The 23779-nt window shown below is 48.6% G+C and overlaps 1 protein-coding gene across 4 annotated transcripts in view; it reads left to right on the forward strand.

Moving 5' to 3' along the window:
* Window positions 1-23779, forward strand: part of LOC138852166 (serine-rich adhesin for platelets-like) — a 927448-nt gene that overhangs the window by 708381 nt on the left and 195288 nt on the right. For 2 of the 4 annotated variants that reach the window (XM_070081857.1, XM_070081870.1), the window contains one exon: window positions 7259-7306. The exons of the other annotated variants lie outside the window; for them this stretch is intronic. In XM_070081857.1, coding sequence (XP_069937958.1) covers window positions 7259-7306 — 48 coding nt within the window. The remainder of the gene's footprint in view (window positions 1-7258; window positions 7307-23779) is intronic. 4 annotated transcript variants of the gene reach the window in all.

The raw sequence follows: 23779 nt of genomic DNA on the forward strand, positions 1-23779 counted from the left end.
TTTTCATTTGATCAACTGACTTTATCTCGTTGACATCATTATGCTGTACGAATGTGTTCCATACTCGAGTCATCCTGGGTATATATGATCTCAGATGGAGTGATGTTCTGGAGAAGGGTACAGCCAGAGTGAAGTTGCTGCTTTCTGCCCGTCTTGTGGTATAGAAGTTTGTTTCACGCTGTCCTGGAAGTGGATCCAAGTGTGGTACTTTGACAATATTGGCCTTGTACATAACAGTAAGGCCACCCACATCCCTCCTGTGTTGAAGGCTCTGCTGAAATGACAGATCTATCCAGGATGGATCCAGGCGAGAGATGAGACGTCTTGTTCTGTTCTCTACTCTGTCAAGCAGTCGCAGATGAGAGGGGGGGCAGGCAAACCAAGAAAGTGGAGCATACTCAAGGTGTGAGCGTACTTGTGCCTCGTACAGGATCTTGCAACCCCGTCAAGCAGATGTGAGATACGGCGAAGTGCTGTAAGCTTCTCCTGTCATCACATTTCCTCTCTTCTCCTGTCATCACCTCTCCTCTCTTCTGTCATCACCTCTCCTCTCTTCTCCTGTCATCACCTCTCCTCTCTTCTCCTGTCATCCCCTCTCCTCTCTTCTCCTCTACTCTCTTCTCCTGTCATCACCTCTCCTCTTCTCCTGTCATCACCTCTCCTCTCTTCTCCTGTCATCACCTCTCCTCTCTTCTCCTGTCATCACCTCTCCTCTCTTCTCCTGTCATCACCTCCCCTCTCTTCTCCTGTCATCCCCTCTCCTCTCTTCTCCTCTACTCTCTTCTCCTGTCATCTCCTGTCCTCTCTTCTCCTGTCATCACCTCTCCTCTCGTTTCTCCTCAACTCTCTTCTCTTTTCTTCACCTCTCCTCTCTTCTCCTGTCATCACCTATCATGTCTTCTGTCATCTCCTCTCCTCTCTTCTCTTGTCATTTCTTTTTTCACCTGTCATCTTCTCTCCTCTCTTCTCCTGTCATCACCTCTCCTCTCTTCTCCTGTCATCACCTCTCCTCTCTTCCCCTGTCATCACCTCTCCTCTCTTCTCCTGTCATCACCTCTCCTCTCTTCTCTTGTCATCACCTCTTCTCTCTTCTCCTGTCATCACAGCTTCTCTCTTCTCCCTCATCACCTCTCCTTTCTTCTCCTGTCATCACCTCTCGTTTCTTCTCCTGTCATTACCTCTCCTCTCTTCTCCTTTCATCTCCTCTACTCTCTTCTCCTGTCATCACCTCTTCTCTCTTCTCTTGTCATCACCTCTCCTCTCTTCTCCTGTCATCTCCTGTCCTCTCTTCTCCTGTCATCACCTCTCCTCTCTTCTCGTGTCTTCTCCTATCCACTCTTTCACATCTCACCTCTCCTCTCTTCTCTCTTCTTCACCTCTCCTCTCTTCTCTCTTCTTCACCTCTCCTCTCTTCTCCTGTTCTCACCTATCATGTCTTCTGTCATCTCTTCTCCTGTCTTCTCATGTCATCACCTCTCCTCTGATCTGTCATCTCCACTCCTCTCTTCTCTTGTCATCTCCTCTCCTCTCTTCTTTTCTCCTGTCATCTTCTCTCCTCTCTTTTCTTATCATCACCTCTCCCTTCTTCTCCTATCATCACCTCTCCTCTCTTCTGCCATCTCCTCTCCTCTCTTCTCCTTTCATCACCTGTCCTCTCTTCTCCTGTCATCACCTCTCCTCTCTTCTCCTGTCATCACCTCTCCTCTCTTCTCTTGTCATCACCTCTTCTCTCTTCTCCTGTCATCACAGCTTCTCTCTTCTCCCTCATCACCTCTCCTTTCTTCTCCTGTCATCACCTCTCGTTTCTTCTCCTGTCATCACCTCTCCTCTCTTCTCCTTTCATCTCCTCTACTCTCTTCTCCTGTCATCACCTCTTCTCTCTTCTCTTGTCACCACCTCTCCTCTCTTCTCCTGTCATCTCCTGCCCTCTCTTCTCCTGTCATCACCTCTCCTCTCTTCTCGTGTCTTCTCCTATCCACTCTTTCACATCTCACCTCTCCTCTCTTCTCTCTTCTTCACCTCTCCTCTCTTCTCTCTTCTTCACCTCTCCTCTCTTCTCTCTTCTTCACCTCTCCTCTCTTCTCCTGTTCTCACCTATCATGTCTTCTGTCATCTCTTCTCCTGTCTTCTCATGTCATCACCTCTCATCTGATCTGTCATCTCCACTCCTCTCTTCTTTTCTCCTGTCATCTTCTCTCCTCTCTTTTCCTGTCATCACCTCTCATTTCTTCTCCTGTCATCACCTCTCCTCTCTTCTCCTGTCATCTCCTCTACTCTCCTCTCCTGTCATCACTTCTTCTCTCTTCTCTTGTCATCACCTCTCCTCTCTTCTCCTGTCATCTCCTGTCCTCTCTTCTCCTGTCATCTCCTCTCCACTCTTTCACATCTCCTTACCTCTCCTCTCTTCTCTCTTCTTCACCTCTCCTCTCTTCTCCTGTCCTCACCTATCATGTCTTCTGTCATTTCTTCTCATGTCTTCTCATGTCATCACCTCTCCTCTGATCTGTCATCTCCTCTCCTCTCTTCTCCTGCCATCTCCTCTCCTCTCTTCTCCTGTCATCACCACTCCTCTCTTCTCCTGTCATCACCTCTCCTCTCTTCTCCTGTCATCTCCTCTACTCTCTTCTCCTGTCATCACCTCTTTTCTCTTCTCCTGTCATCATCTCTCCTCTCTTCTCCTGCCATCACCTCTCCTCTCTTCTCCTGTCATCTCCTCTCCTCTCTTCTCTTGGCATCACCTCTTCTCTCTTCTCCTGTCATCAACTCTCCTCTCTTCTCCTGTCATCACCTCTCCTCTCTTCTCCTGTCATCACCTCTCCTCTCTTCTCCGTCATCACCTTCCCTCTCTTCTCCTGTCATCACCTCTCCTCTCATCTCCTGTCATCTCCTCTCCTCTCTTGGCATTACTTCTTCTCTCTTCTCCTGTCATCACCTCTCCTCTCTTCTCCTGTCATCTCCTCACCTCTCCTCTCTTCTCTCTTCTTCACCTCTCCTCTCTTCTAATGTCCTCACCTTTCATGTCTTCTGTCATCTCTTCTCATGTCATCTCCTGTCATCTCCTCTCCTCTCTTCTCTTGTCATCACCTCTTTTCTCTTCTCCTGTCATCATCTCTCCTCTCTTCTCCTGCCATCACTTCTCCTCTCTTCTCCTGTCATCTCCTCTCCTCTCTTCTCTTGGCATCACCTCTTCTCTCTTCTCCTGTCATCACCTCTCCTCTCTTCTCCTGTCATCACCTCTCCTCTCTTCTCCTGTCATCACCTCTCCTCTCTTCTCCTGTCATCACCTCTCCTCTCTTCTCCTGTCCTCACCTATCATGTCTTCTGTCATCTCTTCTCATGTCTTCTCCTGTCATCCCCTCTCCTCTCTCCTCTTGTCATCACTTCTTCTCTCTTCTCCTGTCATCACCTCTCCTTTCTTCTCCTCTCATCACCTCTCCTCTCTTCCCCTGTCATCACCTCTCCTCTCTTCTCCTGTCATCACCTCTCGTTTCTTCTCCTGTCATCACCTCTCCTCTCTTCTCCTTTCATCTCCTCTACTCTCTTCTCCTGTCATCACCTCTTCTCTCTTCTCTTGTCATCACCTCTCCTCTCTTCTCCTGTCATCTCCTGTCCTCTCTTCTCCTGTCATCACCTCTCCTCTCTTCTCGTGTCTTCTCCTATCCACTCTTTCACATCTCCTCACCTCTCCTCTCTTCTCTCTTCTTCACCTCTCCTCTCTTCTCTCTTCTTCACCTCTCCTCTCTTCTCTCTTCTTCACCTCTCCTCTCTTCTCTCTTCTTCACCTCTCCTCTCTTCTCCTGTTCTCACCTATCATGTCTTCTGTCATCTCTTCTCCTGTCTTCTCATGTCATCACCTCTCCTCTGATCTGTCATCTCCACTCCTCTCTTCTCTTGTCATCTCCTCTCCACTCCTCTCTTCTCTTGTCATCTCCTCTCCTCTCCTCTCTTCTTTTCTCCTGTCATCTTCTCTCCTCTCTTTTCTTATCATCACCTCTCCTCTCTTCTCCTATCATCACCTCTCCTCTCTTCTCCTATCATCACCTCTCCTCTCTTCTGCCATCTCCTTTCCTCTCTTCTCCTATCATCACCTCTCCTCTCTTCTCCTATCATCACCTCTCCTCTCTTCTCCTATCATCACCTCTCCTCTCTTCTGCCATCTCCTTTCCTCTCTTCTCCTGTCATCCCCTCTCCTCTCTTCTCCTGTCATCCCCTACCCTCTTTTCTCATATCATCTCTTCTCCTATCTTCTCCTGTCGGCTCCTCTCCTCCTCCTGTCATCTCCTCTCCTCTCTTCTGTAATCTCCACTCCTCTCTCCTCCTGTCATCACCTCTCCTCTCTTCTCATGTCGTCTCCTCTCCTTCTCATGTCATCACCTTCTGCTGCGAGCACCAAACACATTCTGCAAGCACCATGCTGCCAATACAATGTTCCAAGCACCATGCTGCAAACACAATGCTGCAAGCACCATGCTGCAAACACAATGCTGCAAGCACCATGCTGCACGCACTATGCTGCAAGCTCCATTCTGTAAGCACCAAGCTGCAAGCGCCATGCTGCAAGCGCCATCCTGGAAGCACTATGCTGCAAGCACCATGCTGCAACCACCATGCTGGAATCACCATGCTGCAAACACCGTGCTGTAAGAACCATACTGCAGGCACTATGATGTAAGCACCATGCTGCAAGCACCATGCTGGAAGCACATGCTGCAAGAACATGCTGCAAGCACTTTGCTATAAGCACCATGCTGAAAGCACCATGCAAGAAGCACCATGCTGCAAGCACTATGCTGCAAACACTATGCTAGAAGCACCATGTTGCAAGCACTGTGCTTGAAGCATCATGTTGCAAGCAAGCATTATGCTGCAACCACCATGATGCATGCACTATGCTGCAAGCACTATGCTTAAAGCACCATTCTAGAAGCACCATGATGCAAGCATCGTGTTGGACGAACCATGCTGCATGCACTATGCTGGAAGCACCATCCTGCAAGCACCATGCTGTAAACACTGTGCTGCAAGCACCCTGCGGTAAGCACTATTCTGCAAGCACCATTCTGCAAACACAATACTGCAAGCACTGTGCTGCAAGCACTGTGCTGCAAGCACTATGCTGCAAGCACTGTGCTGCAAGCACTGTGCTGCAAGCACCATGTTTTAATCATGCTTCAATCACCATGCTGCAAGCACCATGCTTAAAGCAACATACTGTAAGCACCATGCTGCAATTACTGTGCTGCAAGCACCATGCTACAAGCACTATGCTGCAAGCACCATGCTGCAAGCGCCAAACTGCAGGAACCATACTGCAAGCAACATTCTGCAGGAACTTTACTGCAAGCATAATGCTACATGCAATATGCTGCATGTATCTTCCCGCAATCACCATGCTCCGAATATCATGTTGCAAGCATCATGCTGCAATTAATATGCTGCAACCACCACACTGTGGGCACTGTGCTGCAAGCACCATGCTGCAGACACCGTACTGCAAGCACAGCGTTGCAAACACCATGCTGCCGCACCATACTGCAGGCACCATGCTATAAGCACTGTGCTGCAAGCCAGATGTTGCAGGAACCATGCTACAGGCACAATGGTGCGAACACCATACTACAAGCACCATACTGCAGGCACCGTGCTGTAAACTCTATTCTGTATACACTATTCTATATGCACCATGCTGCATGTACCATTCCGCAGATACTATGCTTCAGACACCATGCTGCAAGCACCATGCTTCAAGCACCATGCTGCAGGCACCATGGTTTTGGCACCATGCTGCAAACATAATACTGCCAACATCACGCTGCTGCAGACATCATGCTGCAGGCACCATGCTGAGGGTAACATGTTGCAGGCACCATGCTGAGGGTACCATGTTGCAGGCACAATGCTGAGGGTACCATGTTGCAGGCACCATGCTGAGGGTACCATGTTGCAGGCACAATGCTGAGGGTAACATGTTGCAGGCACCATGCTGAGGGTACCATGTTGCAGGCACCATGCTGAGGGTACCATGTTGCAGGCACAATGCTGAGGGTACCATGTTGCAGGTACCATGCTGAGGGTACCATGTTGCAGGCACCATGTTGAGGGTACCATGTTGCAGGCACCATGTTGAGGGTACCATGTTGCAGGCGCCATGTTGAGGGTACCATTTTGCAGGCACCATGTTAAGGGTACCATGTTGCAGGCACCATGATGAGGGTTACCATGTTGCAGGTACCATGCTGAGGGTACCATGTTGCAGGCACCATGTTGAGGGTACCATGTTGCAGGTACCATGCTGAGGGTACCATCTTGCAGGCATCATGTTGAGGGTACCCTGTTGCAGGCACCATGTTGAGGGTACCCTGTTGCAGGCACCATGTTGAGGGTACCCTGTTGCAGGCACCATGTTGAGGGTACCCTGTTGCAGGCACCATGTTGAGGGTACCCTGTTGCAGGCACCATGTTGAGGGTACCCTGTTGCAGGCACCATGTTGAGGGTACCCTGTTGCAGGCACCATGTTGAGGGTACCCTGTTGCAGGCACCATGTTGAGGGTACCCTGTTGCAGGCACCATGTTGAGGGTACCCTGTTGCAGGCACCATGTTGAGGGTACCCTGTTGCAGGCACCATGTTGAGGGTACCCTGTTGCAGGCACCATGTTGAGGGTACCCTGTTGCAGGCACCATGTTGAGGGTACCCTGTTGCAGGCACCATGTTGAGGGTACCATGTTGCAGGCACCATGTTGAGGGTACCCTGTTGCAGGCACCATGTTGAGGGTACCCTGTTGCAGGCACCATGCTAAGCGAAGACTTATATTATTCGACAAATTACATAATATTGCAGACACTAGTATAAATCTGTTCAGTGGTACTGAGGACGTAGAGATGCTGCAGTAATACCTTCCTTATTATGTAGATATCGTCCACATAATGCCTTGTATGTATGTTCTCAGGACAATTGCCTACCCATAAGAAAGAAATCAATTCATGTATGAAACCGTAGTGAATTTTGACAAGGATTGGCTGCTTCACTTTGCTTCTGAAACTCATAATTTGATCACTGTTCTCTGAGAAAGAACACTTACCCCATTAATTTGTTAAGTAAAAAGTATATTAACCCATGTCTCGGTGGTAGTCTAGATTCTAGGAGCCTCCCACAAGGCATTACTTACCTGCTTTCTGCGGTAATGTCAATCTACTTGTCTCTACATCCCAAATGCATTAGTATATCATATAAATGTGAGTCTCCGTTTTCTTCAAGGGTCTGATCTTCGAGAAGATGGGAAGTCTGGTGAACCCGATGTTCAACGTAAGACTATTAAGCCCTTCATTGTTTGCTGTTTGTTTTATGTACTCACCTATATGCACTCACTTATATGCACCCACATGTACTCACCTATATGTACTCACCTGTATGTACTCATCTGTATGCATTCACATGTATGTACTTAACAATATGTACTCATATGCACTCACCTGTATGTACTCACCTATGTACTCACATATATGCACTTACATGTATGTACTCACCTATGTACTCACATATATGCACTTACATGTATGTACTCACCTATATGAAATTAAAGGGGTCGTGTTTGTGTTGCTTTACCAGGTCTGTTGTTATTAAGGCTTTATTGGTAGTTTGTGTGCGCTGCTTCAGGTTTTGTTTGTGTTGTGGTGTTAGGGTCTTGTGTACTCAGACATGTAGTTACAAGGGTTGATTAACAGCTCCTCTGTGTGTATATGTGTGTGTACATGTGTGTGTACTCGCCAATTTGTGCTCACCTATTTGTGGTTTCGGGGTTCGTGTCAAAGTTCTTGACCCCCGCCTCAACGATACCTGCTACTAGTAGGATTTCCTCTGTCTCTTAGTTAAACGAGTTCTATTGTACCTACTCTTGAAACTATGTATGGATTTTGCCTCTGCCACTTCGCTGTTTGAGTCGGTTCACTTCCTGATCACTCTAAAGCTAAAGAAGTATTTACTAATATTCTCAGGTTTACCTCCAGCCTCTTACATAGGCCCGGTGGCCCGGTGGCTAAAGCTCCCGCTTCACACACGGAGGGCCCGGGTTCGATTCCCGGCGGGTGGAAACATTTCGACACGTTTCCTTACACCTGTTGTCCTGTTCACCTAGCAGCAAATAGGTATCTGGGTGTTAGTCGACTGGTGTGGGTCGCATCCTGGGGGACAAGATTAAGGACCCCAATGGAAATAAGTTAGACAGTCCTCGATGACGCACTAACTTTCTTGGGTTATCCTGGGTGGCTAACCCCCCGGGGTTAAAAATCCGAACGAAATCTTATCTTATCTTATCTTACCCTTTAGTTTAGAACTAGTTTTATTGTAAATATTTTCACTCTTTCCAACTTCTTGACATGTTTATTAGATGTGGGTTCCATGTTGGTGTTACATTATCAAGATGATTCTTACATATGTCATGTAGAATGTCGTAAGTAACTCCTTGTTGATGTTCCTGAAAGCTTCTCATAAATCTGCGTTTGTTGCAGCGGATATTCGGTTGATGTGCGCCTCAAGTGATATGCTCTGAACTGTGCTCACCCCGAGGTCCTTCTCTTTCACGAAGGCTTGCAGCCTTTGTCCCCTGAGCCTGTACACTGTTTCCTGACATCTTTTTCCTTCTCTGATTTTCATAACTTTGCATTTAAAAAATTCCAACAGCCAGTTGTCAGTCCAGTTCTCCAGCTTCTCCACAAGACAGTTGTCAGTCCAGTCCTCCAGCTTCTCCACAAGACAGTTGTCAGTCCAGTCCTCCAGCTTGTCCACAAGACAGTTGTCAGTCCAGTCCTCCAGCTTGTCCACAGCCAGTTGTCAGTCCAGTCCTCCAGCTTGTCCACAAGACAGTTGTCAGTCCAGTCTTCCAGCTTGTCCACAGCCAGTTGTCAGTCCAGTCCTCCAGCTTGTCCACAAGACAGTTGTCAGTCCAGTCCTCCAGCTTGTCCACAAGACAGTTGTCAGTCCAGTCCTCCAGCTTGTCCACAGCCAGTTGTCAGTCCAGTCCTCCAGCTTGTCCACAGCCAGTTGTCAGTCCAGTCCTCCAGCTTGTCCACAGCCAGTTGTCAGTCCAGTCCTCCAGCTTGTCCACAAGACAGTTGTCAGTCCAGTTCTTCAGCTTGTCAACAGCCAGTTGTCAGTCCAGTCCTCCAGCTTGTCCACAGACAGTTGTCAGTCCAGTCCTCCAGCTTGTCCACAGCCAGTTGTCAGTCCAGTCCTCCAGCTTGTCCACAGCCAGTTGTCAGTCCAGTCCTCCAGCTTGTCCACAGCCAGTTGTCAGTCCAGTCCTCCAGCTTGTCCACAAGACAGTTGTCAGTCCAGTCCTCCAGCTTGTCCACAAGACAGTTGTCAGTCCAGTCCTCCAGCTTGTCCACAGCCAGTTGTCAGTCCAGTCCTCCAGGCTGTCCACAAGACAGTTGTCAGTCCAGTCCTCCAGCTTGTCCACAGCCAGTTGTCAGTCCAGTCCTCCAGCTTGTCCACAGCCAGTTGTCAGTCCAGTCCTCCAGCTTGTCCACAAGACAGTTGTCAGTCCAGTCCTCCAGCTTGTCCACAAGACAGTTGTCAGTCCAGTCCTCCAGCTTGTCCACAGCCAGTTGTCAGTCCAGTCCTCCAGCTTGTCCACAAGACAGTTGTCAGTCCAGTCCTCCAGCTTGTCCACAGCCAGTTGTCAGTCCAGTCCTCCAGCTTGTCCACAGACAGTTGTCAGTCCAGTCCTCCAGCTTGTCCACAGACAGTTCAGTCCAGTCCTCCAGCTTGTCCACAGACAGTTGTCAGTCCAGTCCTCCAGCTTGTCCACAGACAGTTGTCAGTCCAGTCCTCCAGCTTGTCCTCAAGACAGTTGTCAGTCCAATTCTCCAGCTTGTCCACAGCCAGTTATCAGTCCAGTCCTCAAGCTTGTCCATAAGACAGTTGTCAGTCCAGTCCTCCAGCTTGTCCACAGACAGTTATCAGTCCAGTCCTCCAGCTTGTCCACAGCCAGTTGTCAGTCCAGTCCTCCAGCTTGTCCACAAGACAGTTGTCAGTCCAGTCCTCCAGCTTGTCCACAGCCAGTTATCAGTCCAGTCCTCCAGCTTGTCCACAGACAGTTGTCAGTCCAGTCCTCCAGCTTGTCCACAGCCAGTTATCAGTCCAGTCCTCCAGCTTGTCCACAAGACAGTTGTCTGTCCAGTCCTCCAGCTTGTCCACAGACAGTTGTCAGTCCAGTCCTCCAGCTTGTCCACAGACAGTTGTCAGTCCAGTCCTCCAGCTTGTCCACAGCCAGTTTTCAGTCCAGTCCTCCAGCTTGTCCACAGACAGTTGTCAGTCCAGTCCTCCAGCTTGTCCACAGACAGTTGTCAGTCCAGTCCTCCAGCTTGTCCACAGCCAGTTATCAGTCCAGTCCTCCAGCTTGTCCACAAGACAGTTGTCAGTCCAATCTTCCAGCTTGTCCACAAGACAGTTGTCAGTCCAGTCCTCCAGCTTATCCACAGCCAGTTATCAGTCCAGTCCTCCAGCTTGTCCACAGACAGTTGTCAGTCTAGTCCTCCAGCTTGTCCACAGACAGTTCAGTCCAGTCGTCCATCTTGTCCACAGCCAGTTGTCAGTCCAGTCCTCCATCTTGTTCACAGCCAGTTGTCAGTCCAGTCCTCCAGCTTGTCCCCAAGACAGTTGTCAGTCCAATCCTCCAGCTTGTCCACAAGACAGTTGTCAGTCCAGTCCTCCAGCTTGTCCACAGCCAGTTGTCAGTCCAGGCCTCCAGCTTGTCCACAGCCAGTTATCAGTCCAGTCCTCCAGCTTGTCCACAAGACAGTTGTCAGTCCAGTCCTCCAGCTTGTCCACAGACAGTTGTCAGTCCAGTCCTCCAGCTTGTCCACAGCCAGTTATCAGTCCAGTCCTCCAGCTTCTCCACAAGACAGTTGTCAGTCCAGTCCTCCAGCTTGTCCACAGACAGTTGTCAGTCCAGTCCTCCAGCTTGTCCACAGACAGTTCAGTCCAGTCCTCCAGCTTGTCCACAGACAGTTGTCAGTCCAGTCCTCCAGCTTGTCCACAGACAGTTGTCAGTCCAGTCCTCCAGCTTGTCCACAGACAGTTCAGTCCAGTCCTCCAGCTTGTCCACAGACAGTTCAGTCCAGTCCTCCAGCTTGTCCACAGCAAGTTGTCAGTCCAGTCCTCCAGTTTGTCCACAGACAGTTGTCAGTCCAGTCCTCCAGCTTGTCCACAGCCAGTTGTCAGTCCAGTCCTCCAGCTTGTCCACAGCCAGTTGTCAGTCCAGTCCTCCAGCTTGTCCACAGCCAGTTGTCAGTCCAGTCCTCCAGCTTGTCCACAGCCAGTTGTCAGTCCAGTCCTCCAGCTTGTCCACAGACAGTTGTCAGTCCAGTCCTCCAGCTTGTCCACAGACAGTTGTCAGCCCAGTCCTCCAGCTTGTCCACAGACAGTTCAGTCCAGTCCTCCAGCTTGTCCACAGACAGTTGTTAGTCCAGTCCTCCAGCTTGTCCACAGACAGTTCAGTCCAGTCCTCCAGCTTGTCCACAGACAGTTCAGTCCAGTCCTCCAGCTTGTCCACAGACAGTTCAGCCCAGTCCTCCAGCTTGTCCACAGACAGTTGTCAGTCCAGTCCTCCAGCTTGTCCACAGACAGTTCAGTCCAGTCCTCCAGCTTGTCCACAGACAGTTGTCAGTCCAGTCCTCCAGCTTGTCCACAGACAGTTCAGTCCAGTCCTCCAGCTTGTCCACAGACAGTTCAGTCCAGTCCTCCAGCTTGTCCACAGACAGTTGTCAGTCCAGTCCTCCAGCTTGTCCACAGACAGTTGTCAGTCGAGTTCTCCAGCTTGTCCACAGACAGTTGTCAGTCCAGTCCTCCAGCTTGTCCACAGACAGTTCAGTCCAGTCCTCCAGCTTGTCCACAGACAGTTGTCAGTCCAGTCCTCCAGCTTGTCCACAGACAGTTGTCAGTCGAGTCCTCCAGCTTGTCCGCAGACAGTTCAGTCCAGTCCTCCAGCTTGTCCACAGACAGTTGTCAGTCCAGTCCTCCAGCTTGTCCACAGACAGTTCAGTCCAGTCCTCCAGCTTGTCCACAGACAGTTGTCAGTCCAGTCCTCCAGCTTGTCCACAGACAGTTCAGTCCAGTCCTCCAGCTTGTCCACAGACAGTTGTTAGTCCAGTCCTCCAGCTTTTCCACAGACAGTTGTCAGTCCAGTCCTCCAGCTTGTCCACAGACAGTTCAGTCCAGTCCTCCAGCTTGTCCACAGACAGTTGTCAGTCCAGTCCTCCAGCTTGTCCACAGACAGTTCAGTCCAGTCCTCCAGCTTGTCCACAAACAGTTCAGTCCAGTCCTCCAGCTTGTCCACAGACAGTTGTAGTCTTTTCAGGTCGACTCTTGTTAAAGGTGACACTCCTGACTCGATTTCTACTTTTTCATTATTTACCTACACAAGAAACAATACCAGTCCCATTACCGACCCTTGTGGAACCCCACTCATCACACTCACCCATTCCCATACTTCCTTCGGGGTAATAACTCGTTGTTTTCATTCTGTTAATTATTCCGTGGTTCACTGTATTTCCTTATTTTTCGTGTCTGCTCCTCTAGCTTTTATACCAGCTCCTTCTGTGGTGCTCTAGCAAATGTTTTCTTACTGTCCAGAAACATACAGATCTCTCATCCTTCTCTCTCCTGCCTAATTTTCGTTACCATATCATACATTTCTAGCTGATTTGAGACAGGATTTATTATCTCTAAAACCTCGCTGGTTGTTAGCTATGTACCCACGTCTTTCCAGGTGCTTCTCTATTTTAAGTATTTTATTAACACATCGGCCGATTCCCACCAACGCAGGGTGGCCTGAAAAGGAAAAACTTTCATCATTCACTCCATCACTGTCTTGCCAGAGGGTGCTTTACACTACAGTTATAAAACTGCAACATTAACATCCCTCCTTCAGAGTGCAGTCACTGTACTTCCCATCTCCAGGACTCAAGTCCGACCTTCCGGTTCTCTGAATCCCTTCATAAATGTTACTTTGCTCACACTCCAACGTCACGTTAAGTCCTAAAAACATTTGTCTCCATTCGCTCCTATCTAACACACTCACGCATGCTTGCTGGAAGTCCAAGCCCCTCGCATTCCAAACCTCCTTTATGCCCTCCCTCCAACCTTGCCTAGGCCGACCCCTACACAGTCTTCCCTCCACTACAGATATGTATACTCTTGAAGTCATTCTATTTCGTTCCATCCTCTCTATATGTCAAAACCACCTCAACAATCCCTCCTCCGCCCTCTGGATAATAGTTTTGGTAATCCCGCACCTCCTCCTAATTTCCAAACTACGAATTCTCTGCATTATATTCACACCATACATTGCCCTCAGACATGACATCTCCACTGCCTCCAGCCTTCTCCTCGCTGCAACATTCATCACCCATGCTTCACACCCATATAAGAGCGTTGGTATAACTATACTCTCATACATTCCCCTCTTTGCTTCCATGGACAAAGTTCTTTCTCTCCACAGACTCCTAAATGCAACACTCACCTTTTTCCCCTCATCAGTTCTATGATTCACCTCATCTTTCATAGACCCATCCGCTGACACGTCCACTCCCAAATATCTGAATACGTTCACCTCCTCCATACTCTCTCCCTCCAATCTGATATCCAATCTTTCATCACCTAATCTTTTTGTTATCCTCATAACCTTACTCTTTCCTGTATTCACCTTTAATTTTCTTCTTTTGCACACCCTATCAAATTCATCCACCAATCTCTGCAACTTCTCTACAGAATCTCCCAAGAGCACAGTGTCATCAGCAAAGAGCAGCTGTGACAACTCCCACTTTGTGTGTGATTCTTTATCTTTTAACTCCACGCCTCTTGCCAAGACCTCTACCTCCTTGCCTCTCTGCACCTGTGAGTGAGCCAAGAGCTGTGTGTTTACCTGTACTTTCATTGATTCTGGGTACGAGTTATTCTTCTGCCTCCCAGCACTTTCCCTCTACATTCTCTTTCATTTCGTTCGTTATCTTTCCATCTCGTTCCCGTTTCCATGGCATTACATTTAGGAATTCCCTCATACTTTCAGTCTTATCTTTTGAAGCCAGATTTGTCTCATCCTACGGTGGCCCGTGGCCTGGTGCCAAAAGCTCTCGCTTGCCACCCTGAGGGTCCAGGTTCGATTTCCGGCGAAGGTTGAAATATTGGGCCAGTTTCCTTACACGGTTCTCTATGTTCACCCATCAGTAAAAAATGTGTACCTGGGTGTTAGTCGACTGGTGTGAGTCGCATCCTGGGACAAAACTGACCTAATTTGCCAGAAATGCTCTACATAACAAGCGGCTTTCTATTAGTAGTAGTATGTGACTGATGTCAGCTATGCCTAGGCCTTGTACATGTACTTGTAGAAATAAAGCTATAATAGTTATTATTATTATCCTACTCAGTTTCTCTCCATAATCACTTCCACACAGTAGTCAGATCTCGGTACTTCATGGTCACTAGCACCAGGAGCGTCATATATTCAGTATCCCCAACATCACAATCACTTAGGATGAACACAAGGTTCAGTCTTGCTGGTTAGTCCCCTCCTCTCTCCCTAGTTGTGTCCCTGACATGCTGACATGTGATATGTTAGTTCCCTCCTCTCTCCCTAGTTGTGTCCCTGACATGCTGACATGTGATATGTTAGTCCCCTCCTCTCTCCCTAGTTGTGTCCCTGACATGCTGACATGTGATATGTTAGTCCCCTCCTCTCTCCCTAGTTGTGTCCCTGGCATGCTGACATGTGATATGTTAGTCCCCTCCTCTCTCCCTACTTGTGTCCCTGACATGCTGACATGTGATATGTTAGTCCCCTCCTCTCTCCCTACTTGTGTCCCTGACATGCTGACATGTGATATGTTAGTCCCCTCCTCTCTCCCTAGTTGTGTCCCTGACATGCTGACATGTGATATGTTAGTCCCCTCCTCTCTCCCTAGTTGTGTCCCTGACATGCTGACATGTGATATGTTAGTCCCCTCCTCTCTCCCTAGTTGTGTCCCTGACATGCTGACATGTGATATGTTATTCCCCTCCTCTCTCCCTACTTGTGTCCCTGACATGCTGACATGTCATATGTTAGTCCCCTCCTCTCTCCCTAGTTGTGTCCCTGACATGCTGACATGTGATATGTTAGTCCCTTCCTCTCTCTCTAGTTGTGTCCCTGACATGCTGACATGTGATATGTTAGTCCCCTCCTCTCTCCCTACTTGTGTCCCTGACATGCTGTTATGTGATATGTTAGTCCCCTCCTCCCTCCCTACTTGAGTCCCTGACATGCTGACATGTGATATGTTAGTCCCCTCCTCTCTCCCTACTTGTGTCCCTGACATGCTGACACGTGATATGTTAGTCCCCTCCTCTCTCCCTAGTTGTGTCCCTGACATGCTGACATGTGATATGTTAGTCCCCTCCTCTCTCCCTAGTTGTGTCCCTGACATGCTGACATGTGATATGTTAGTCCCCTCCTCTCTCCCTAATTGTGTCCCTGACATGCTGACATGTGATATGTTAGTCCCCTCCTCTCTCTCTAGTTGTGTCCCTGACATGCTGACATGTGATATGTTAGTCCCCTCCTCTCTCCCTAATTGTGTCCCTGACATGCTGACATGTGATATGTTAGTCCCCTCCTCTCTCCCTAGTTGTGTCCCTGACATGCTGACATGTGATATGTTAGTCCCCTCCTCTCTCCCTAGATGTGTCCCTGACATGCTGACATGTGATATGTTAGTCCCCTCCTCTCTCCCTACTTGTGTCCCTGACATGCTGACATGTGATATGTTAGTCCCCTCCTCTCTCCCTAGATGTGTCCCTGACATGCTGACATGTGATATGTTAGTCCCCTCCTCTCTCACTACTTGTGTCCCTGACATGCTGACATGTGATATGTTAGTCCCCTCCTCTCTCTCTAGTTGTGTCCCTGACATGCTGACATGTGATATGTTAGTCCCCTCCTCTCTCCCTAGTTGTGTCCCTGACATGCTGACATGTGATATGTTAGTCCCCTCCTCTCTCCCTAGTTGTGTCCCTGACATGCTGACATGTGATATGTTAGTCCCCTCCTCTCTCCCTAGTTGTGTCCCTGACATGCTGACATGTGATATGTTAGTCCCCTCCTCTCTCCCTACTTGTGTCCCTGACATGCTGACATGTAATATGTTAGTCCCCTCCTCTCTCCCTACTTGTGTCCCTGACATGCTGACATGTGATATGTTAGTCCCCTCCTCTCTCCCTAGTTGTGTCCCTGACATGCTGACATGTGATATGTTAGTCCCCTCCTCTCTCCCTAGTTGTGTACCTGATATGCTGACATGTGATATGTTAGTTCCCTCCTCTCTCCCTAGTTGTGTCCCTGACATGCTGACATGTGATATGTTAGTTCCCTCCTCTCTCCCTAGTTGTGTCCCTGACATGCTGACATGTGATATGTTAGTCCCCTCCTCTCTCCCTAGTTGTGTCCCTGACATGCTGACATGTGATATGTTAGTCCCCTCCTCTCTCTCTAGTTGTGTCCCTGACATGCTGACATGTGATATGTTAGTTCCCTCCTCTCTCTCTAGTTGTGTCCCTGACATGCTGACATGTGATATGTTAGTCCCCTCCTCTCTCTCTAGTTGTGTCCCTGACATGCTGACATGTGATATGTTAGTTCCCTCCTCTCTCTCTAGTTGTGTCCCTGACATGCTGACATGTGATATGTTAGTCCCCTCCTCTCTCCCTAGTTGTGTCCCTGACATGCTGACATGTGATATGTTAGTCCCCTCCTCTCTCTCTAGTTGTGTCCCTGACATGCTGACATGTGATATGTTAGTTCCCTCCTCTCTCTCTAGTTGTGTCCCTGACATGCTGACATGTGATATGTTAGTCCCCTCCTCTCTCTCTAGTTGTGTCCCTGACATGCTGACATGTGATATGTTAGTTCCCTCCTCTCTCTCTAGTTGTGTCCCTGACATGCTGACATGTGATATGTTAGTCCCCTCCTCTCTCCCTAGTTGTGTCCCTGACATGCTGACATGTGATATGTTAGTCCCCTCCTCTCTCCCTAGTTGTGTCCCTGACATGCTGACATGTGATATGTTAGTCCCCTCCTCTCTCTCTAGTTGTGTCCCTGACATGCTGACATGTGATATGTTAGTCCCCTCCTCTCTCCCTAGTTGTGTCCCTGACATGCTGACATGTGATATGTTAGTCCCCTCCTCTCTCTCTAGTTGTGTCCCTGACATGCTGACATGTGATATGTTAGTCCCCTCCTCTCTCCCTAGTTGTGTCCCTGACATGCTGACATGTGATATGTTAGTCCCCTCCTCTCTCCCTAGTTGTGTCCCTGGCATGCTGACATGTGATATGTTAGTTCCCTCCTCTCTCCCTAGTTGTGTCCCTGACATGCTGACATGTGATATTTTAGTCCCCTCCTCTCTCCCTAGTTGTGTCCCTGGCATGCTGACATGTGATATGTTAGTCCCCTCCTCTCTCCCTAGTTGTGTCCCTGACATGCTGACATGTGATATGTTAGTCCCCTCCTCTCTCCCTAGTTGTGTCCCTGGCATGCTGACATGTGATATGTTAGTTCCCTCCTCTCTCCCTAGTTGTGTCCCTGACATGCTGACATGTGATATGTTAGTTCCCTCCTCTCTCCCTAGTTGTGTCCCTGACATGCTGACATGTGATATGTTATTCCCCTCCTCTCTCCCTAGTTGTGTCCCTGACATGCTGACATGTGATATGTTAGTCCCCTCCTCTCTCCCTACTTGTGTCCCTGACATGCTGACATGTGATATGTTAGTCCCCTCCTCTCTCCCTACTTGTGTCCCTGACATGCTGACATATGATATGTTATTCCCCTCCTCTCTCCCTAGTTGTGTCCCTGACATGCTGACATGTGATGTGTTAGTCCCCTCCTCTCTCCCTACTTGTGTCCCTGATATGCTGACATGTGATATGTTAGTCCCCTCCTCTCTCCCTAGTTGTGTCCCTGACATGCTGACATGTGATATGTTAGTCCCCTCCTCTCTCACAAGTTGTGTCCCTGACATGCTGACATGTGATATGTTAGTCCCCTCCTCTCTCACTACTTGTGTCCCTGACATGCTGACATGTGATATGTTAGTCCCCTCCTCTCTCCCTACTTGTGTCCCTGACATGCTGACATGTGATATGTTAGTCCCCTCCTCTCTCCCTACTTGTGTCGCTGACATGTTGACATGTGATATGTTAGTCCCCTCCTCTCTCCCTAGTTGTGTCCCTGACATGCTGACATGTGATATGTTAGTCCCCTCCTCTCTCCCTAGTTGTGTCCCTGTCATGCTGACATGTGATATGTTAGTCCCCTCCTCTCTCCCTAGTTGTGTCCCTGACATGCTGACATGTGATATGTTAGTCCCCTCCTCTCTCCCTAGTTGTGTCCCTGACATGCTGACATGTGATATGTTAGTCCCCTCCTCTCTCCCTAGTTGTGTCCCTGACATGCTGACATGTGATATGTTAGTCCCCTCCTCTCTCCCTAGTTGTGTCCCTGGCATGCTGACATGTGATATGTTAGTCCCCTCCTCTCTCCCTACTTGTGTCCCTGACATGCTGACATGTGATATGTTAGTCCCCTCCTCTCTCCCTACTTGTGTCCCTGACATGCTGACATGTGATATGTTAGTCCCCTCCTCTCTCCCTAGTTGTGTCCCTGACATGCTGACATGTGATATGTTAGTCCCCTCCTCTCTCCCTAGTTGTGTCCCTGACATGCTGACATGTGATATGTTAGTCCCCTCCTCTCTCCCTAGTTGTGTCCCTGACATGCTGACATGTGATATGTTATTCCCCTCCTCTCTCCCTACTTGTGTCCCTGACATGCTGACATGTCATATGTTAGTCCCCTCCTCTCTCCCTAGTTGTGTCCCTGACATGCTGACATGTGATATGTTAGTCCCTTCCTCTCTCTCTAGTTGTGTCCCTGACATGCTGACATGTGATATGTTAGTCCCCTCCTCTCTCCCTACTTGTGTCCCTGACATGCTGTTATGTGATATGTTAGTCCCCTCCTCCCTCCCTACTTGAGTCCCTGACATGCTGACATGTGATATGTTAGTCCCCTCCTCTCTCCCTACTTGTGTCCCTGACATGCTGACACGTGATATGTTAGTCCCCTCCTCTCTCCCTAGTTGTGTCCCTGACATGCTGACATGTGATATGTTAGTCCCCTCCTCTCTCCCTAGTTGTGTCCCTGACATGCTGACATGTGATATGTTAGTCCCCTCCTCTCTCCCTAATTGTGTCCCTGACATGCTGACATGTGATATGTTAGTCCCCTCCTCTCTCTCTAGTTGTGTCCCTGACATGCTGACATGTGATATGTTAGTCCCCTCCTCTCTCCCTAATTGTGTCCCTGACATGCTGACATGTGATATGTTAGTCCCCTCCTCTCTCCCTAGTTGTGTCCCTGACATGCTGACATGTGATATGTTAGTCCCCTCCTCTCTCCCTAGATGTGTCCCTGACATGCTGACATGTGATATGTTAGTCCCCTCCTCTCTCCCTACTTGTGTCCCTGACATGCTGACATGTGATATGTTAGTCCCCTCCTCTCTCCCTAGATGTGTCCCTGACATGCTGACATGTGATATGTTAGTCCCCTCCTCTCTCACTACTTGTGTCCCTGACATGCTGACATGTGATATGTTAGTCCCCTCCTCTCTCTCTAGTTGTGTCCCTGACATGCTGACATGTGATATGTTAGTCCCCTCCTCTCTCCCTAGTTGTGTCCCTGACATGCTGACATGTGATATGTTAGTCCCCTCCTCTCTCCCTAGTTGTGTCCCTGACATGCTGACATGTGATATGTTAGTCCCCTCCTCTCTCCCTAGTTGTGTCCCTGACATGCTGACATGTGATATGTTAGTCCCCTCCTCTCTCCCTACTTGTGTCCCTGACATGCTGACATGTAATATGTTAGTCCCCTCCTCTCTCCCTACTTGTGTCCCTGACATGCTGACATGTGATATGTTAGTCCCCTCCTCTCTCCCTAGTTGTGTCCCTGACATGCTGACATGTGATATGTTAGTCCCCTCCTCTCTCCCTAGTTGTGTACCTGATATGCTGACATGTGATATGTTAGTTCCCTCCTCTCTCCCTAGTTGTGTCCCTGACATGCTGACATGTGATATGTTAGTTCCCTCCTCTCTCCCTAGTTGTGTCCCTGACATGCTGACATGTGATATGTTAGTCCCCTCCTCTCTCCCTAGTTGTGTCCCTGACATGCTGACATGTGATATGTTAGTCCCCTCCTCTCTCTCTAGTTGTGTCCCTGACATGCTGACATGTGATATGTTAGTTCCCTCCTCTCTCTCTAGTTGTGTCCCTGACATGCTGACATGTGATATGTTAGTCCCCTCCTCTCTCTCTAGTTGTGTCCCTGACATGCTGACATGTGATATGTTAGTTCCCTCCTCTCTCTCTAGTTGTGTCCCTGACATGCTGACATGTGATATGTTAGTCCCCTCCTCTCTCCCTAGTTGTGTCCCTGACATGCTGACATGTGATATGTTAGTCCCCTCCTCTCTCTCTAGTTGTGTCCCTGACATGCTGACATGTGATATGTTAGTTCCCTCCTCTCTCTCTAGTTGTGTCCCTGACATGCTGACATGTGATATGTTAGTCCCCTCCTCTCTCTCTAGTTGTGTCCCTGACATGCTGACATGTGATATGTTAGTTCCCTCCTCTCTCTCTAGTTGTGTCCCTGACATGCTGACATGTGATATGTTAGTCCCCTCCTCTCTCCCTAGTTGTGTCCCTGACATGCTGACATGTGATATGTTAGTCCCCTCCTCTCTCCCTAGTTGTGTCCCTGACATGCTGACATGTGATATGTTAGTCCCCTCCTCTCTCTCTAGTTGTGTCCCTGACATGCTGACATGTGATATGTTAGTCCCCTCCTCTCTCCCTAGTTGTGTCCCTGACATGCTGACATGTGATATGTTAGTCCCCTCCTCTCTCTCTAGTTGTGTCCCTGACATGCTGACATGTGATATGTTAGTCCCCTCCTCTCTCCCTAGTTGTGTCCCTGACATGCTGACATGTGATATGTTTGTCCCCTCCTCTCTCCCTAGTTGTGTCCCTGGCATGCTGACATGTGATATGTTAGTTCCCTCCTCTCTCCCTAGTTGTGTCCCTGACATGCTGACATGTGATATGTTAGTCCCCTCCTCTCTCCCTAGTTGTGTCCCTGGCATGCTGACATGTGATATGTTAGTCCCCTCCTCTCTCCCTAGTTGTGTCCCTGACATGCTGACATGTGATATGTTAGTCCCCTCCTCTCTCCCTAGTTGTGTCCCTGGCATGCTGACATGTGATATGTTAGTTCCCTCCTCTCTCCCTAGTTGTGTCCCTGACATGCTGACATGTGATATGTTAGTTCCCTCCTCTCTCCCTAGTTGTGTCCCTGACATGCTGACATGTGATATGTTATTCCCCTCCTCTCTCCCTAGTTGTGTCCCTGACATGCTGACATGTGATATGTTAGTCCCCTCCTCTCTCCCTACTTGTGTCCCTGACATGCTGACATGTGATATGTTAGTCCCCTCCTCTCTCCCTACTTGTGTCCCTGACATGCTGACATGTGATATGTTATTCCCCTCCTCTCTCCCTAGTTGTGTCCCTGACATGCTGACATGTGATGTGTTAGTCCCCTCCTCTCTCCCTACTTGTGTCCCTGATATGCTGACATGTGATATGTTAGTCCCCTCCTCTCTCCCTAGTTGTGTCCCTGACATGCTGACATGTGATATGTTAGTCCCCTCCTCTCTCACAAGTTGTGTCCCTGACATGCTGACATGTGATATGTTAGTCCCCTCCTCTCTCCCTACTTGTGTCCCTGACATGCTGACATGTGATATGTTAGTCCCCTCCTCTCTCCCTACTTGTGTCCCTGACATGCTGACATGTGATATGTTATTCCCCTCCTCTCTCCCTAGTTGTGTCCCTGACATGCTGACATGTGATATGTTATTCCCCTCCTCTCTTCCTAGTTGTGTCCCTGACATGCTGACATGTGATATGTTAGTCCCCTCCTCTCTCCCTACTTGTGTCCCTGACATGCTGACATGTGATATGTTAGTCCCCTCCTCTCTCCCTACTTGTGTCGCTGACATGTTGACATGTGATATGTTAGTCCCCTCCTCTCTCCCTAGTTGTGTCCCTGACATGCTGACATGTGATATGTTAGTCCCCTCCTCTCTCCCTAGTTGTGTCCCTGTCATGCTGACATGTGATATGTTAGTCCCCTCCTCTCTCCCTAGTTGTGTCCCTGACATGCTGACATGTGATATGTTAGTCCCCTCCTCTCTCCCTAGTTGTGTCCCTGACATGCTGACATGTGATATGTTAGTCCCCTCCTCTCTCCCTAGTTGTGTCCCTGACATGCTGACATGTGGTATGTTAGTCCCCTCCTCTCTCCCTAGTTGTGTCCCTGACATGCTGACATGTGATATGTTAGTCCCCTCCTCTCTCCCTAGTTGTGTCCCTGACATGCTGACATGTGATATGTTAGTCCCCTCCTCTCTCCCTAGTTGTGTCCCTGACATGCTGACATGTGATATGTTTGTCCCCTCCTCTCTCCCTACTTGTGTGCCTGACATGCTGACATGTGATACGTCAGCATGTCAGGGACACAACCGCCTCCAACAACTAAGCTCTTCATGTACCCGGTCCCTTGTGTGGCTTCAGACTTTCCAATTCTATTTCATTATGGTTGAGGTCTCTCATGATCATTAGTTCTGAATTGCCACTTCCTCTATCGTGTCCATCATCGCCCTGTTGTCAACACATTCCTGCCGTGATTTCCTACTGTTTAGTAGTTGGTTGTATATTACTCTCTTGATCGGCTTGGCAGGTTGCACTCTGCTAGGTATTTTTATGTAGGCTTTGTAATTGTTCACTGACCTTGAAGGCACACAGGTGTTATGGACATACTTTCAATAGTCTGTTTCCAGATAAAATACTGGAATGTTGCTGTACGTGATCGTTTTCAGCAGAATTTGAGTCTCTTATGCGTCCAGTGAGCGTCAGTCTCTCCCCCTCCTGGAAATTGAAATGTTCATAAAATTTTAACTTAATTCACCTTCCTACCCGATTTACAAATCTTTTCATTGAACATTGCTTCCATCAGGAAGCGGTTGCCTGACTTACATCATATTAGTGCAACCAAGAATATTGATATCATCTGTTTGCAGGAATGTAGACTGAAAGATGGAGCACCTCCTCCAAACTTGCCTGGATATGCAGCTTATAACCTTAGGTCAACCAACTGTTGTGTGATGTATGTCAGAAAGAACTTGCCACATTCACTCCTTTCCTTGCAGAGTCGAGTTAACATGCAGTAACATGGTGTCAAAGTATATGCAGGCGATTTTTCCATAAAAAATTTTAATCTCTATGCCCCAGCGAACCAGCTTCGACCTGATGCTTTACCAGATCGCATCAATAGTGAACCTACCATCATTCTCGGAGACTTTAATGCAAGAGATAAGAATATTGGTGGGTCTATAACAAACACCAATGGAACTAAACCAGTGAAATTGCTAAATGAGCATGATAATGTTCGAATTGTGGGCACTACTGAGCCTACTCACATATATGGTGGCATACTAGATCTGTGCCTTGGATTTAACACATCATATGCGATGCATGACTCTGTCATAGTTGATGATCTTCTATCTGATCACTTCCCAAGACTAACAACTGTCAATCTTGATCACATCTCCAGCAATCAAG

Source organism: Cherax quadricarinatus, chromosome 6 (genome assembly GCF_038502225.1).
Source record: "Cherax quadricarinatus isolate ZL_2023a chromosome 6, ASM3850222v1, whole genome shotgun sequence".
NCBI lineage: Eukaryota > Metazoa > Arthropoda > Malacostraca > Decapoda > Parastacidae > Cherax > Cherax quadricarinatus.